The 17657-nt window shown below is 47.8% G+C and overlaps 1 protein-coding gene across 3 annotated transcripts in view; it reads left to right on the top strand.

The window, feature by feature from the left end:
• The first annotated feature begins 233 nt into the window (after positions 1 to 233).
• ASIC4 (acid sensing ion channel subunit family member 4) overlaps positions 234 to 17657 on the top strand; it is a 212603-nt gene continuing 195179 nt past the window's right edge. For all 3 annotated transcript variants that reach the window (XM_083590949.1, XM_083590952.1, XM_083590954.1), the window contains exon 1: positions 234 to 881. In XM_083590949.1, coding sequence (XP_083447075.1) covers positions 249 to 881 — 633 coding nt within the window. In that variant the 5' untranslated portion in view covers positions 234 to 248. The remainder of the gene's footprint in view (positions 882 to 17657) is intronic.

Consider the following 17657-nt stretch of genomic DNA (forward strand, 5'->3'; position numbering starts at 1 on the left):
ATTGCCCTGGATGAACATGTTTACTGTCTTTCAGCTCCCAGGAGGGGCCCTAGGCGAGGCATGAGGCCAAGCTCCTCCCCACCCCGTGGCTGTTAATACTACGCTGCTGTAAGTGAGCCCTGTTGTTAGACAGAGAGGGCCGCTGCAACACTCACCAGCCCATCCAAACTCCAGAGCCTTCTGATTGTTAACTGCATGCCTTTGTGGGGCCTGTACCTATCCTTTATTTTCAAGAGGGCACTGCAAGTATGCCAGGGCCTACATGGACAGAGGAGATACCCTCCTGGCACAGTTGCTCCCCTCTGCCCAAAGCAGTCCGGCATACTGAGGAAGTTTCCCATGTGGTACACCCACCCACTTCTGCCCCCAGCCTGGAAGAGTTTGCCAGGAGTTCAACGCTCCATGGCATCAGCCACATCTTCCGCCATGGGTGCAACACAGGCCGCAAATTTCTGTGGATCGTGGCCTTCCTGGGCTCCCTTGGCTTCCTCATCCACGTCTATGCAGACCGAGTGGATTTCTACTTTCAGTATCCTCACGACACCACGCTGGAAGAAGAGACCCTCCCCAGTCTGACTTTCCCAGCGATCACCATCTGCAATCTCAACCCTCTTCGCTTTTCTCAACTCTCTGGCCATGACCTCTACTGGGCTGGAGAGTACCTGGGCTTCCTGGATGGCGATGACAAGATTGCTGTGTCCAAGGGCGAGGACGGGGACATTCGGGAGGTGCTAAGTAAGAAGCTAATGCAGAGCAAGGGGGAAAGGAACCTCCCATTCAATTTCACGGAGCTCCATGACCGCGCTGGGCACCAGATGGACCAGATGCTGGTTCTGTGCAGCTTCGGCAATGAGTCGTGCAATGCCAGTGACTTCGAAACAGTGAGTCTACCGCCACATCGCTGCTCTGCTGAGGATAGTGGGAATACCTCATGGTGCTCATGGAATGGGTAGCATAGATTCTTAGCTAGGCTAGGGACAAGCAAATAACTGGTAATTCTGTTCCTTCTGTTAAATCAGGGCTGAGGAACCTGTGGCCTGCCCAATGTTGTCAACAACTCCTATTATCCCTGACCATTGGCTGTGCAGGCTGGGGCAGGTGGGAGTTGGAAGGGCCACAGCTTCCTCATCACTGTATTGAGGGGAGAATTTGATCCACACCAAACCTTTCAAATGACTGAAATGCCATATTCAGGCCAAGCTCTTTTTAAAAAGCTCACTAGTCTCTCTAGGCCAGCGCTCCTCTCACAAACCGGAACTAAGTTCTCTCAGTTCTCCTGTTCACCCTTGTTTGTGTGCTCTGTAGCCTGTGGCCATTGTGGGGATCAGGCACATTTCCCTATAATCGCTAGCTAATGAAACATGCCAGACTCTAGTCACTCTGAGGTTGTATCTTTAAAGTGTTCTTCCAGTGCCAGGGGGTAATCATGCAGATCACTTCTGCCTCCATCTCCTTTTGGCTACATAGATATTGCTGTTTAGGATTTCACTCAGAAAAGGCTTCAAAACCTCAGATTTCTACATCTCATCAGTGTCCCTGACCCTGGGCTTAGAGAGAACCTGCATTACTTTTCTCATCTCACTGTGAAACAATATTTGATGCTGCAAGTCATTCTTTGGGTAGGGGGTTGTGAAGAGTTGTTCTAGTATGACAATGAATCTGAACATTCTTGGATCCTGGTTCTGTTCACAGTGATAGGCAATAACAGCAGAGCGGCAGGGAATGGGGTTTGTGTTTGGTTTTCAGTAATGGGCTTTGCAGTAGTGGGAAGAACAGACTGCTTTGGCTGGGATGAGCCAAGGGTCCTGTGTGTTGATGTGGGAAGAAACTTCATGGCATGGTTAGATACCTCAGGCTATACACTGTGAGCAAAGTCTTTTTTCAGAGTTTGGGCCCACAGATTGTGTTGAACCACTTCCTTTCATCCTAGCGAAACAATTAGTGTTTTTAATATTCTGTTGGGAGCCACCCAGAATCACTGGGGAAACCCAGCCAGATGGGTGGGGTATAAATAATACATTATTATTATTATTACATTATTATTATTAACTAAATCTGGAAAGGGTTCAAACTCATTTGGGATCCTAAAACTGAGAATCTTCAGCTCCTTGACTTCGCAAGAGATCTAGGGAAGCGGATAACTGTGCTTCATGCCCTAGCATCAGCCTTCCAGCTACTAAGACAAGGGGTGGGAAACCATTTTTTCAGCTTAATGGCCACATTTAGGGGTATGATTTGCTGGTGATGCAAAGGACCAGAGTAAAAAAAACGGGCAGAACAATACATATGATTTACTTTTGGACAGTAGACTACAGCTGTGTACACCTTATGCCTTAAAAACACGTGCAAACTACGTTTCACCCATTATTATTGCTGAGCCACCCACTCCAGAAAGAAGGGCAAGAAGCCCAAGGAAGTAGTCCTGGGTGTGATGGATCTCCTTGCCTTGTCTGCCTCTTCTGCCTGGGTTGGCCCTAGGAGCTCCTCATTGCCACCTGTGTTCTATCCCTTAGTGTTGACACTGGAGCGAGGATGTGTCTGTGTTCCTTTGGATAAATGGTAGGTGTCTGCCTCCTGCTATCTTCATTCCCATTTGGATGAGACTCTCCCCCCCCCCCCCAATAAAATGGAATTAAGTTCTCTCTCTCTCTCTCTCTCTCTCTCTCTCTCTCTCTCTGTGTGTGTGTGTGTGTGTGTGTGGGGAGAAAGACTTGATCTGGCCCTGCAGGCAGCCACAGCCTGCTGCAAAACAGCCGTTTCATTATCTCTGCTTGCAAAATCAAGAATGCTTTGGAAGGTGCAAATCTCTGCCAGCATCCGCCAGCCCCCTTCCCAGCTTCCTGCCAATCAGCACTCCAGGTCAGTTAGGCACCACTGGTATGGATTGTGGCATAGCCTCCTTGGCCATTTCTATTGCACACCCCTTCATTTTGGGTTTGGTGTATATAGATACACCTTTAAAATAGGTTCATACTTTTTTCTTCCGTTACAACATAGTTAGTAGATGTGCTTAGCTAATCAAATGAAAGTCTCTGATGTCCGTCTTGTGCTAACCCCCAGTCTTCAGGTGAATGTTCTACTCTTTTTCTTTAAAGCACAGCATGAACATTTAGTCAGGGAAACATTTTTTTGTCATTTTGCTGTTTGTTTGTTTGTTTCTAAGGAAAAATAAATTTTAAAAAGAGTTCCAAAGCTGTTTCAGGGAGGAGGGGTAGTGGGTTTGTGACATCACAGGGCCAACCAATCCACTCTGTTCATGGCCAGATTCTTCTGAAAAGTGGCTGAGATCAATCCGAGTCAAGGAAATGTACTTTTATATTACACAATATGATATGCAAACTTCCATAGCAAGTTGACCACTCAGATATGCAGTTTTTGAGTTGGATGTGGACACCGGCTGGGTCAGACTGAGATAGCATCAGATTGCCCTGGGTCAGCCCACCCAGGTCAATCCAGGGCTGTCAGAAGGTGGAACAGCTGGGCAGGGGCAGGGGGAGGGAGGAAGTAGAGGAAGGCAGCCTCTGCAGTTTTAAAGAACAACATGGGGCTGTTTGCAAAAGGGCTTTTAAAAAGCTCCACACTGTGCCTTAGCTGTGCATGGCTGTTCTCAGCAAGGGAACACACACACAACCCTAAAGTTCGACTATCCGCTTGTATCCTTCTTGCAAAGTACTGACAGTCTGGAGGCACCCTGAAGGGTAAGAGAAATTCTTAAGGGCAGGAAGAGGATGTGGTTCTGCAGATCCTATCTGCATATAGAATGGAACATCGTCTATCCTGACACTGGGGGCCAGTTGGGCTAAGGTGTGGTTGTGACTGTTTTGTGTGAACATGTCTTTAAATGGTACATCCCAGTTGCCTCTTTTCTAGACATCAGAGTGCAATGGTTCTTCTTCTTCTTCAGGGTAACCTTTGTGAGCTACAAATCAGGGGCTTGAACACTTGGCAAATGGCAGGGAGCTGGCAGAGCCTAGGAGGGCCCGTTGACATGGGTGCATATCAATGTGGCCAACTAAGTGTTGGAAATGTTGGGATGCAACTTAGCTTGTTGAGGGATTTGCATGGGATTGAAGCAGGAAGAAAAGGGATTCTCTGAGATTCCTAAATTGCCTTACTGTCCTTTTATCTCTATGCTGACCTTTCCTTGATGCTAGACTGATATTCTCAGGTTGCAGCACTTGCTTCCTGCCTCTCTCACTCTTCTCTCTCTGACTTTCTTGGAGAGAGGTCATCTTGCAATGTATATCTGCTGACTGCAAGGACCAAGCAGGACTCCATTGCATCTCAAACTTAGCTGTAACTAATAACTCTTTTCTATTCTAGTATGCATATCCTGTAATAAACCTAAGCTTTCTTATTTTCCATACCAACTGTCTCTGTGTGTGATTGCAACTAAAGTAAGCCTGCTCTGCCAGCAAGGATTCAATACACAGACAGCTTTCAAGCTGTGTGCTAACTCTGCAAAGTAATTCAGCAGTGAGGGCAGGCAGAAATCTTCTCTCCCCCCTCCCTCTTTCTCCCCCCCCCCCGCAGCCTATCTCTTAAAGGGCTAATTTGGGGCTGGTACAGCACTTGCAACTGTATGGGGATTTTTTTTTTTTTTTGCCCCTAAACAGCACAGGCATGTTATCTCCCCTCCCCTGCAGTCCATTCTATCCTTTGCCTGAATCTGGGGCTGTTTTTTCTACATACTGACCCATTTGTATCAAAATTTGGATCTCATTCAGGTATGGGTTCAAGCTGGGTTTGAAGGGTTAAGCTGGAATGGAAGCTTTGGTCACTTTTCTCTGTGAAGGGAGCTCTTGCTCCTCTAGAGTCTTGGCAGCAAAGCTGCGATGACTGTGAGCTTTCCTTGGGGCCGTGATCTAGGGTCATCAAGTCCAGGATCTTGCACCTTTAAGAATGCCCCCAGCTCTGGCTTTCCTTCATCACACAGATCATGGGGTGGGGTGTGGGTGTGCGCAGTGTGTATGCATGAGAGCCCTGTTTCCCAGGTTCTGGGAAAGACATATGGCAAGACTCGCTGCTGGGCAGTGGAGACAGCGGCTGCTGCAAGCCGAAACTCAGAGCCCTTGTGGCTGGTGGCTGCTGTGTGCTCAGTGGCTCGGAGCTATGCACAGGAAGGGCCTTAATTCAGTGTGACGGCTCCACTCATTGCGATAATGAGAACAAAGTGAGGCTGCCGTGTGGTACAGTGCACAGGTGTCAGCCGGCTGGCGCTCATCGCATCCCAGCGCTTCAGAGGCAAAGCAAAGGCTGTGGTGTGTGTAAGGGGCGATCAGCAGTTATTTTGGGCGATCAGCATCTAAGGCAGGAATCATCCTCTGAAAAACAATTGGTCTTTAAGCCAGGAGGACCCCGGGATAACACCACCAGCCATAATGTTTTCCTAAGGGCTCAACTACAAGGAATCTGGTGTGCTCAGGCTGACAGGCATGATTCAGCTGGCACTGACTCTGAGACCTGGCACAAAAGGGAACAGTACCATCAGACCCCTGACGCACAGCATACCCCATGTTGCCACTTCAGCACTGACCCAGATGGAACCCCTCAGCACGTCGCAAACCTGTTGATGCCACAACCATATTCACGCATGCGGGTGCTGCCTTTCTCACAGCATTCGTCCAGGAACATTTCCGGGATGGAGCCGCAGAGAACTTGCTAGCTTGATGGTGCTACTGCCAAATATGAAAGAAAAGGGCACTGCCAGTCTGTTGCTGCCAAGTCTGACTTGGTGGGACACACATCAGAAGGTGGAAATTGGGGGGGGGATGAACATGAAAGTGTCCTTATGAACTTCCAGTGCCTGTGGAAAGAAACACTTGCTTATACATCTTGCTGCCAGGAATGGTGTATTTTCATGTCAGCCCATCTCCTGCCCCCTTTGCCACACAACCAGGCACCTGTCAGGCTGCTAGGAAAGTGACCCTCTTCCCTTCACCACTGGCTTCCCAGAGAAGCTGCCAGGGTAGGAGGAAAAAGGAGGAAGGGCCCCCGCTCAAAGTGCGTAATAACCGAGAAAGGAGTCCCACATCCTGCCCCCTCCTTTGCCTGCCTTTCCAGAGTCAATGGGGCGAGGATTATGAGCCATAAAGCTAGTGATCAATGGATGCTGATGGGAATGTTTCCGGTGAATAAAGCTGGCACCTGGGAGAAAGGAATGGCTCTGTTTCTTTCTCTCATTTTCACTCTCTCTCTCTCTCTCTCTCTCTCTCTCTCTCTCTCTCTCTCTCTCACACACACACACACACACACACACAGCACCATTTCACTAAGGGAAGCTGGAATATGGCATGGCTGGTGGGTATTGCAGGGTTAGACCAGAGGAGGGTAGAAGCATGGAAGGCCTTTGCAATGGAGACCTATGTCAGTGCCTGCACCTGAAGAGGGAGGAAAGAATGTAAGTAATACGATTTATCCTGCTGAGGTGCTCTGGTACCACAGGTCAAAATAAAGGTGATTGCCACACAGCATAGGAAACCTGCCATACTGAATGCAGTTTGCTAAAATAGATCCCTCTGGGACATTGTGCTTGAAGTGTCTTTGGAGCAACTTCCTACAGAATGCCTGTGTGGGACATTCCTCATGCCCCAGGCCTGTATACTTCTGGCTAGCAGACAAAGAAGGTATGATGTGGCAAGGGGATTCTCCACGTCTGCTATGCAGAGAAGTGTGGAGGACATGATGGGTTGTGTGTGTGGCTAATGGCTGGGTAGTTGAAGTAAACTGGTCAGCTTTGTGGAGCCTTGGCCATGTAGAAACACAGGTGCATATATCTTGGCCCACATGTTCCTGAAAAACATTCCCTCATGTTGACAGTTCAGATGCATGATTCCACATAATCCAGTCTACAGTCTGTGACATTGCTCTGTGTAAAACTTAAGCTGAAAAAAGTGAAGGCTTATGCCACAATAAATCTGCTATCCTTTAAGAGGGCACAAAACTCTTTGTCGGTTTGGTTCAGCTGGTGTTGAATGGGAAGCAAATCTCCAGCCGCTTGGGCCTCACAGTCGTAAACGCAGTCCCTAGTTAGGGTGGTGGAGGTGATAGCAAGGCAAGAGGGAGGGCTGATTGAAGGGGGCTCTTTGAGGAAGGGTTTTATCTCAGGTTGGTGACAGTTAGATACCTTGGAGAGAGGTGACATGCTTTATGTCCTTCATAAAAGCAACAAGGGCACCTGTGTTTTTGTGTTTGTGATACCTTAAAAGCTAACAAATTTATTGTGTCAGAGGCTTTGGTAGGCCGGAGCCCATTTTAGCAGCTTCGTGAAGCACTACCTGCAGTGGACAGTTTTCATCTCTCTCTCTCTCTCTCCACACATATATGTGGGTCCAGACAGATGCGTTGGGACAGTGACATTACAGACTGAAGCTGGAAGGCCCAGCAGTGTTTGAGGGGGGTTGTCACTTCAGAGCAAACCCAAAATGGGATCCACAAACAGAGTGAAAAGAATTAGAATAAGTAGGTGTGCCCCACTCCCAACTGGCATAGTGAGGTGAATGGCGTACTGCAAGTGTGGAGAGCTTTTCTATCTGTTGAGGGCTGCTTTCCCTCAGGGTCAGCCTGTTAGAGCTTTGCATTCGAGTGGTGGGCAGAGGCAGGGCCAAAGGTGGATAGAGCCAGAGACAAAAGTGGACAGGAGAGAGCAGAAACACCTTAAGGAGTACAATCAGTTTGCATACACACCATACATTTAAAGCAACCCCCACCCCTCCCTGATAATCATGGGAACTGTACTTTACCCTTCACAGAGCTACAATTCCCAGCACCCTTAACAAACTACATTTCCCAGGATTCAGGGTGAGCGGGTGAGCTTTAAATGTATGGTCTATATGCAGCCTTGCTTCCTGTAATGGGTTGGTCAACCCATCTTTACTGAGCTAAGGTGTGATAGTATCAAATCAACAAACAAATGCCTACTGCTTTTTTGCTGGAGTCTTTCTTGGAATCCTTTCTGTTGAATTAGTGACTTTCAAGGCTCTTGCAGAATGTCCAGGAAGACTGAAGTGTTCCACAACAAATTTCCTTCATGTTTATTCAAGACCACTCTGCCTAACAAGCTTGGTGGGTGAGTGAGGCCTCTAAGCCATTTCTGACCCAGAGATTGCTCCTCCTCTCCTCCCTCCAGTACGCAGCAAATGAACAGAAAGGAGCTGGGTGGCACTCACAAATCCCCTGAAATCCGAACACAATCTTATTAGGAACCACTTAAGAGGTATCACAGTGAGCTGTGATTCAAGCAATCGCAGGCTCATCACCTTGACAGAGCCTGCCTTCCACATAGCCCTAATGGTGCCAGCATGGTCCAAATAGCAGCTCATTCCCAAGGCCAACTCATGCCATCAGCATTGTCTCCAGCTCCATGCAGTTGATTACAACAATCATAAAGCTCTGGGGAGAGGAAGGTGGGAGAGAGGAATGACTCAGTGATGTCCCCCCCCCACCCGCCCCAGCAGTTTTCATAGAAAAATAATTTAAGGGAGGGAAAGTTAACAGGTTGCTCACCCATTTCTGGTTGTGTGAAGGGTGTGTGCTACACACTACTGGAGGAAGTTCCAATTTTTTCACTGCAAGGGCTGCATCTGTCCAAAAGCCTGCATGGGGGGAAACGTCAGTACTTCAGCTGCTAGGCACAGAGCTATGAATTCCTGTTGTGTGAGCATAAGTGTCACAACATTTACACATCTTCACTCAGGCACTGCTCAGGCATTGCTCAGTGGTGGCAGTTAGGAAATGCAGCATGCCCATTTATCTGTGCCACAACTGGCCCCTTCCACCTTGCTTAGCAACATGGGAGCATAGTTAGCTTAGTCAGGTCAATGGTGCTGCTGTCCAAATCACCTGGCGAGCATCAAGTTGGGGGTTGTTGCTTATACATTGGCATAGAACAGCCTTCTCTAACTTGATGATCCTCAGCTGTTTTGGACCACAGTTCCCATCAGCACCAACCAACTCCGTGACACCAACTCAGACTCAGCTAGGAGTCTGGGTGGTGTGAAGAAATCCTGGCAATGAGCTGGCTGGTTTCAGAACACACAGGCACCATTCCCCTTCTTCCATACATTCTGAAGCCCCAAAATGGTGAGGAGTGGGAGGGACTTGCTTGAGAGCAGTTTGTGGCCCCATCCCGTTCCTCAGAGTGCAGGCATTTGGCACTGACATGCTCCCAACATGCCACGGTGCTTTCTCCAGAGCATGTCCAGGCTCTGACAGGTAAATACCAGGCTATTTTTAGCTGCTCCCCCTGCTGCGTGCTGCAGCTGTTCCTTTCATTCAGATGAACAGATTTACCTCAATTTCACGTCCCACTGAGGCACAAGCCTAATCTCCCTGAAATTAACCTTTCCTGCTTCCCAGAATACGTGTCCCCTGGGCCAGGCCACTTGGGATCAGGGACTAATCTCCTAGTAATGAGCCAGAACCAAAGCTGACTGTCCCTATATTCGCTGGGGCATGCCTGACAGCTCTGCCAGGGGAGTCACTTCCTTGACCATTGCTGATCCCTGGGAGAAAGAGTCACTTTTTCTAGAGGGTACAGAGCCTCCCCAGATCATGGGTGGCTGGGGGTTTGGAGGATAACAGCAGTGGGTGGGTGGATGGGTGGATGGGTGAGGGGGAAAGTGTCGGGTAGTTGCTGTGAGATTGGATCAAGCCTCAGTTCCACCCACCTTAACCCCCTGCTTCATGCAATGCTGCAACAATGTGAACTGAACCTGAAAACTGGAGGAACACAAAGGCTTTTTGTTAATTTCTGTCCGTGAAAATGTAGTCTCCTGTCAGAAGCAGAATGGTTTTGAACCTATCAAGACTTTGCTCACCATGCCTAGGCATTAATGTGCCAAATATTGGGGACAGTGTTGGTCTTCTGGCCACCACCCACCCACAGTGAACACAGAAACTGCTCCTCTGATAGCAGGGTGCAATGGTAATGACACCTCCAGGATGTGGCTGTGTATCCTTGTAACTATTTTAGGATGCTCATGAGCAATGCATTGTAATACATTCTGTAATTCAGTCTTGGAGACAGTATTATTCCACCCACTCTGCCACTGTAAGAATAGGTGGGTGACAAGTTTTGGATGACTACTTTGTGACATTTTTAGTTGGTCCTAATGAATGTAATTTTTGGATACACCCCTTATTGGGTCAACCTATTTCTTTTGTTATGTCCAACTTTTTTCATTCCTTAAGCATATAGCTTAAGGCTTAAGCATATAGCTTTATCATTCTGTAGCATATGGCTAATGTCGCTGGAGGGCACTGTGTTGATTTGGAGATATATACTGTATATATACTCCTTTTTCTGTTTTGACCCCAATGAAGCCAAGTTCTTTGTTATTTTATTTTATTTTAAATGAAATCAAAAGGTTAGCAATGGGCACCCATGCTCATTTGGTCACTGGAGGACTATAAGTGGCATTCCCGTCACCAATCCATCATAGCATCAGTGATTTATTGGGACTGCATACAGAATATGACACACTCAAGTGCTGAGAAAGATAGGACAAGGCCTGCATGCAGCACAAAGCAAGGCTTCCATTTGAGATGTACCGGTATCTATTCTCCAGAATATGTCCCTTGCATCAGTCTTAGATTGGAGAGAGGCACCTCTTTCATTGTTTGGAGCTGCATAATGGTGATTTCTGGGGCCTCCAAACCTAAAGTGAAGACACGGGTGCTGTCCTTGGTACTGTCCTTGTTTTGTTCTTCTGGTACTGTCCAAGGTTCTGAATCTCATCTCTTTTGGTGGTGCTAGCTAATCTATTTGTTAGCTATATGCATTGGATATAGGTGTATGCCCGACTTTAATGCCCAAAAGAAAACTCATGGTGGAGAAGAAGAAGAAGAAGAAGAAGAAGAAGAAGAAGAAGAAGAAGAAGAAGAAGAAGAAGAAGAATGGACAGGATTAAATACCAACATTCCATTAAAACAACCAATAAACACATCTCAGTGACCTGCAGCATACTGTAAATAAACACATCTGGCCTGCATGAAAGCTTGCTGAAATAGGGATTTTCTAAAGCTAAAGAACACCAGAGCTGAAGGGCCTCCCTTGGAAGGAACCTCACATTTACAGTTCTGCTACATATATATCAATCTCTGACTTTTGTCTTCTGGGTTTCTGGGGGCTTTCCTGTTGTTATTCTGTCTCTCACAGCTACAATAAACCTACCATTAAAATTATGGACTGGTCATTTCTTCTTCAGAGGGCAAACTGGCAAATTTAGCAGAGGATCAAATACTTTCCCCCCCTCACTGTAGCAGTGGAGATACGATAGTCCCCTGTGACACCCCATAACGTAGCCACCAGGGGGCCGAAAGGCTTTCTCCCAATACTACTCTCTGGATTTGGTCCTGAAAGCAGGATTGCAACCACAGTAACACAGTGTCCCCAATTCCCATTCCCCAGAGCCAGTCCAGGGGGATATCATAGTCAATGGTATCAAATGCCAGTGAGAGATCAAGAAGGAGGAGCAGGTCGCATATAAGGAATTGCTTCTTGACTGACACTGAGTATGGAGGCATTTTAAGATTAAGACTAGCATCTTGACTCTTACCTGGAAACTGCTAGCCAGTGCAATCTCATCGGCACTGAAGTAACATATTCTCCCTGGTAGCTAGCCAGGCAGCAGTTTTTTTGTACCAGCTGCAATTTCCAAACCATCTTAAAAGAGAGTCCCACAGAGAGGGCATTCAGTAATAGATCTGAGAAGTTCTGAAGGCATGGATGACTTGGGCCATATACCCATCCTTGTGGAGAGGGGAGAGGTTGTGGTTGGCATCTCAGCTTAAACAGGTAAAAGAGATTTGGCCTCTTTGCTTTTTAGCATAGTCTAAGATGCTGGGCCATCTCTTGGGTGCTGTATGAAGTGCTGGAGCTTGACTTTTGAATGCTGTCATGCTTCCCTATCTACTGTGCCAGCTGTGGCACTTGCTGGCTCTCTACCTTGCTGGAAGTTGGTGAGGTAGCGATGGATTTTTACAAGAGTGTCATCACAGGGTAGGATAGATCAGGCTTCTGTATCACAGAAGAGCAGCAATAATTCATTACTAGCACCTGCTCCTCAAGTCTTCAGAACTGTTTCACTCATTGAAACTTCCTCTCTCTGTATGTGATATTGGACTATGTGTGTAGGTACAATAGATGTTCCCTGCCAGTTTATATAGTGGCTGAGAAACTAATGTTATGAGTCAGAATCCTCTGGTTGAAATCTTGTATCTGCCATAAACCCACCACATAATTACTTGCTGAAAAGTGCTGTCCCAGTTTGCTTTCTCCACATGTAATAGGAAAATGCATCTAGGTTATCTAGATCCACTCCAGACTGGTTTCAGGCTCAGTTTTGGCACTGAAACAGCTTTGGCCATTCTGATTGATGAACTCTATCAGGAGAGAGACAGGCAAGTGTGACCCTAGTAGTTCTCCTTGATCCCTCCTTGGCTTTTTACACCATTGACCATGGTGCTCTCCTGAAGCAACCTAGGGAAGTGGGAGTTGTAGGTACTGTATTAGGATGATTTTTATCCTATCCACAGGATCGCCACCAAAAAGTAGTACTTGGAGATTATTGTTTGGTTTCATGGCTTTGGAGCTGTGAGGTCCCACAATGGTCCATTCTGTCTCCTATGCCATTTAGCTTGGACGTTAAAAACAGCTGGGAACTGTTGTCCAGGAATCTGGAGCATAGTGGCATCAATATGCTGATGACATATTCCTTCTTAATCGAGAGAGGCTGTGGACCAGAGTCTGGAGGCAGTTATGAACTGGATGGGGGCTAATACAGTGAGGCTGCATCCTGATATGATCGAAGTACTGTGGGTGGGTGGTTCCTGTGTTTGGGAATTAGGTGTGCGATCTGTCCTGGGAGGGGTTGCACTCCCTTTGAAAGAACAGATTCATAGCTTGGGAGTACTCCTGGATTCCAGCTTGTCACTAGAATCCCACATGATTCCTGTGGCTAGGTGCTCTTATGCCCAACTTAGGCTGATTTGCCAGCTATAGTCATTTGTGGGTCAGCATAGCCTGGCCTCACTTCTCCATGCCCTTGAAAATAATCAGGAGGCTGCAACTGGCACAGAATGCAACTGCTGGTCTGGTAAGTGGGGCAGTGTAGTTGGGGCCTGTCTTGAAAGTGCTGCACTGGCTGCTTGTGAACTACTGGGCTAAATTCAAGGCATTAATACTAGCATAAAGGTAAAGGTAAAGGGACCTCTGACAGTTAAGTCCAGTCGCGAATGACTCTGGGGTTGCGGCACTCATCTCACTTTACAGGCCAAGGGAGCCAGCGTTTGTCCACTCTGCAGACAGTTTTTCTGGGTCATGTGGCCAGCACGACTAAGCCACTTCTGGCGCAACGGAACACTGACACCAGAGCAGCACACAGAAACGCCGTTTACCTTCCCGCCGGAGCGGTACCTATTAATCTACTTGCACTTTTTGGCGTGCTTTCGAACTGCTAGGTTGGCAGGAGCTGGGACCGAGCAACGGGAGCTCACCCTGTTGTGGGGATTTGAACCACCGACCTTTTGATCGGCAAGCCCAAGGCTCAGTGGTTTAGACCACAGTGCCACCCGCATCCCTAGTGCTAGCATATAAAGCCCTAAATGGCTTGGAACTCAATCACCTAAAAGAGCACCTTCCCCGATATCAACCATCTCAGACTCTATGATTGTGAGGCAAGTGAGGCCTCATTGGTGGTGCCCCCACTGGGGGCTGCCTTTTCAGTGGTGGCTCCCCATTTGTGGAATACTCTCCCTGGTGAAGTGCACTTGTTTCTCTCATTGTTGACTTTCAGAATAAATTTTAAAACATTCCTTGTTTACTCAACACTGAAAGACACTGTATGTGGGTTGTTTTGTTTTTTTGCAACCTTGAGATCACTGGTTGAGCTACTGTTGTTGAACTGTTTAAAGTGTTTTAAAACTGTTTGGATTAATTAATTTTTTTTAAAAAAAAGTTTCATCACGGCTCTGTCTTCCATCCTTGGCTCCTTTGCGTTTAAGGGCATGGTATAATGTATGAATGAATACAATAAATAAATAAAACTAACCCACTTTGCAAAGCTCTTATAAGGGTCATCCAGATAATGCAGACGTGGCATTTTGAACACTAATGAATATGGTGTAGTGGTTAGAGTGTTGAAACTAGAGCATGGGAGACCAGAGTTCAAATCCCCATTTGGACATGAAGCTAACTTGGTTACATTGGGCCAGTCACTGTCTCTCAACCTAGCCTGCCTCACAGGATTGTTGTGAGGAGAAAATGGGGAGAGGGAGAACCATGTATGCTACCTTGAGCTCCTTGGAGGAAAGGTGGGCTATCAGTGTAATAATAGTAATAACAATAGTAATAATAGATTATTATCACTATTATTTATCATGTTCACCATGCAAGTTCTATCATCTGCAATATCATTGGCATGCATTCAGCAGGGAAAATGGCTCAGAGCCTCCCAAGAACCATAGCTCTACAAGATGTTCTCCTCTGTGTTGCTTCTCTTCCCCACTCCCCCCCCCCCCAGGCAACACCCCTCAGCTCCCCACCAGCTGGCAGCTCAGTAGAATTACCCCCATCCTTCATGCCACCCCAGGAACACAGCTGGCTGCAGAGTATTCTGGCACCCATCCACTCCTGCACCATTAATGTTCTCTTTCCTGAGTTTTCCCAGAAGCTTTCTTTCTTTCCCTCCACCCCCCTGCCATTGGCAGGCTCCTGGCAACCAGATCTGCGTGTGGGGAGGGGAGGGGAAGAGGAGCAGGGCTTTCCCCCTTCAGCTTTAGCCACAGCAGGAAGAAGTTGCTATGCAGAGCTCCTGCCGGACACTGTTCCCAAATATAGCTGTCCTGACAGACGCTAGAGGCTAGAGCACAAAGGCCCACTTTGATCCGCTGTCAGCTGAGGCTCTTGTGGGGCTCTGTGGGTCACCTTCCTGTCACTCACATTCTGCGCAAAGAGGCAGGCGAGGCAGAGTTTAGATAGTTTGGGTTCTTCCCTCAGGGGGGGGAAAGACGAGTAAGGGGTGCATGATAGAGATATACAAAATTATGCATGGCATGGGGAAAGTGGATAGGGAGACGTTTTTCTCCCTCTCTCATAACCCTGGAACTTAGGGCCATCTTGATGTTGGGAGAGTCTGGACTAATGCAAGGACTTCTTCACGCAGCACAAAGTTAAGTTGTAGAATTTGCTCCCACAGTCTCACCTGGGCAATTCTAACTGAACAAAGGAAACAATTGTCCTGTCCACCTTCCTCCAGCAGAGCAAGACACATCAGCAGCAAGGGCACCAATACTTTTAGATAGAGGCCAAGACACTAACCTCAGTGTTGTCCTGTGGCCAGACTCTTTGTTGGGCCCTGTGCCTGGAGCAGAGCTGGCTCCTTCTTCTGACATGTTAACCAACAACAAGGAGCCACTGGCCCATTTGCTGTGACTGCTGCCAGCAAGTGAGTGGACAGTCCCAGAGGCCGCCTCGTACAGGGCTGGAAATATAAAAGGCCGTGGCTAAGAGACGTATATGTCTGGCATTCTCTCCTAATCGCATTTACTTGGGAATTAGCTCTGTTTCCTGAGGGCTGCAGTGGGGGCACTGTAGGGGGAGGCCATTGCTTGTGGCTTGTACGCTGACAAGGGGGTTGGCATGGCAGGCAGAGAATGCACTGAGCGATCACATTTATAATTGCAGGGATTGCTGCGAGGGGAGTGTGGCCTGTCATTACAGCAGCACTGCCAGACCATCAATAACCCACTCCCCGGGCTCATAACACAGCCAACTTATTATTTACGCTAACACGTTCCATGCCAGCGACTGCTTGACTACCAGCACCACTGTCCAAAAATGGTGTTATCACAAACAGCTGGCTTGGAACGTACCCTTCTCCATTCGGCACTGACTATGCCTCTGGGGGTTGCTGTCCTTTTAGGTGAGGGATGCTGCTGTTTCCCATGGTGCAAATGCCTTTCTCTTCTCTTTCTTCTGCTCTTTTCTTAGCACTTTTCAAATTTTCAAACTGTGCTCCATGCAAGTTTATCAGGACGTCTTCCATGAACAAAATAGTAATGGCAGACAAGTGGCCCCACAGAACAGGTGGCCCACCACCACCATCTTCCCCCTGCCATGTGCAGCTGCAGGGACATGTTGGGTGTTTTCTAGAACACACTTTCAGTCAGTTGAGGTGACAGCAAGTCCCAGTAAGTCTGGCCAGGCCCAGTACTCTGGGCAAATTAAGTGTATATACCAGACTAGAACATCTCCCAGGATCCTTTGCAGTATACAGTGCTTCTCAATGATACTTCAGCAGGCAGGCCCTGTGCAAAGGGTTCTTTCTGTGTTGAAAGTCTGAAAGCAACTGTCTCACCCAGAAGGCCCTTTATAGTAGTGTGGAATTCCTAGCTCTGCCTACAATGGAACCCTCACAAGCTCCAGCCTCCAGGATGTTGCCTTCTGTACTGGCTAACATGGAAATGGATGGAGCCATAAGGTTTTGTCTGCTTTGCTGCCACCACTCAGGCACAGCTCTCAGGCCCAAACCACAGAGCCTAGACAGAGCATACTCACATCTCGATTAGGGACAATAGATAAACCCAACAACCCAAGACAACAGAAGCTCTTTGGTCTGTGGATGACCTACAAAGTGCCTTGCCTTCATCCATTCACTGAACCCACTCTCATTATATAGGGTTGAACCTTTCCCTTGATACATACAGAGCAACCCCCAATTCTTCCTCTCATCACACACCACTGATCATGTTCCAAGGTGACCTTGGCTGTGACTTCCCCATCTCTCCGGTGAACATGTTTTTCCCCCTCCCCCTGTTCTATTAATAGTTTTTACCCCCTTAAATTATTGATCTGTATTTACAGCCAGAGCAAGCACCAGGCGAATGGTGCTTTGTCTGGGAATAAATCTATTTTGACACAGGAAATACTTGAGGCTGAAGTGGTGGGGGCGGAAGGGTGCATTTCAGGGACAAGGAGCATCATCAGCCAAGCTGGGAGAGGAGGGGAAAGCCCCGGGCTGGGAGCAGGGAAGTTGTGTGTTTGGACTGGGCAGCATCAGGAGACCTGAGAAGGAACTTCCAGTTCAATAGCCCTGAGTATTTGGGAGGGGTGTGAGTCTATAAAAACCCTCATTTTTTCCTCCTGATCCAGAACGTGTCCTGAGCGCGCACACCCACCCCTCTCACTTTCCTAGCTCCTATGTTTACATCTCCTATCAGGAGCTAGTAGTTATTGGAACCTCCAGTGATTCCATTTCAGGGCCTATGGAGATACTGCCCATCACTGCAAGGTGCCAGAAGGAAGCAGGTTGGTCCTGGGCAGGCATGAGTCAAGTCCCAGTAATGGCAGTCAAAGGACCCAGAAAGGCAGGTAACATAGTCCAAGAAGGGCAAGAGGTCAGGTTCCAAAGGCAGCAGTGGAAGGTCTGGAGGCTGGCAGCACAAAATATGACAAGGGCCATATTTCAGAGGCAAGTGCCATAGGTCAAAATGGCCAGAGGCAGCTGATTTAGTCAGCGCAGAGACTAGGATCCAAAACAACATAAGGGAAGAGAGCAGAAACTTAGTCAGGTGAGCATTTATCTTGTGAAAAAAGATATTCAGACTCGAGGAGCAACTTCTGAGAATCGGCCTTTGTGGGGCCTGGTGGACAGGGA

Source organism: Podarcis filfolensis (assembly GCF_964270895.1).
Source record: "Podarcis filfolensis genome assembly, chromosome: 1".
NCBI lineage: Eukaryota > Metazoa > Chordata > Lepidosauria > Squamata > Lacertidae > Podarcis > Podarcis filfolensis.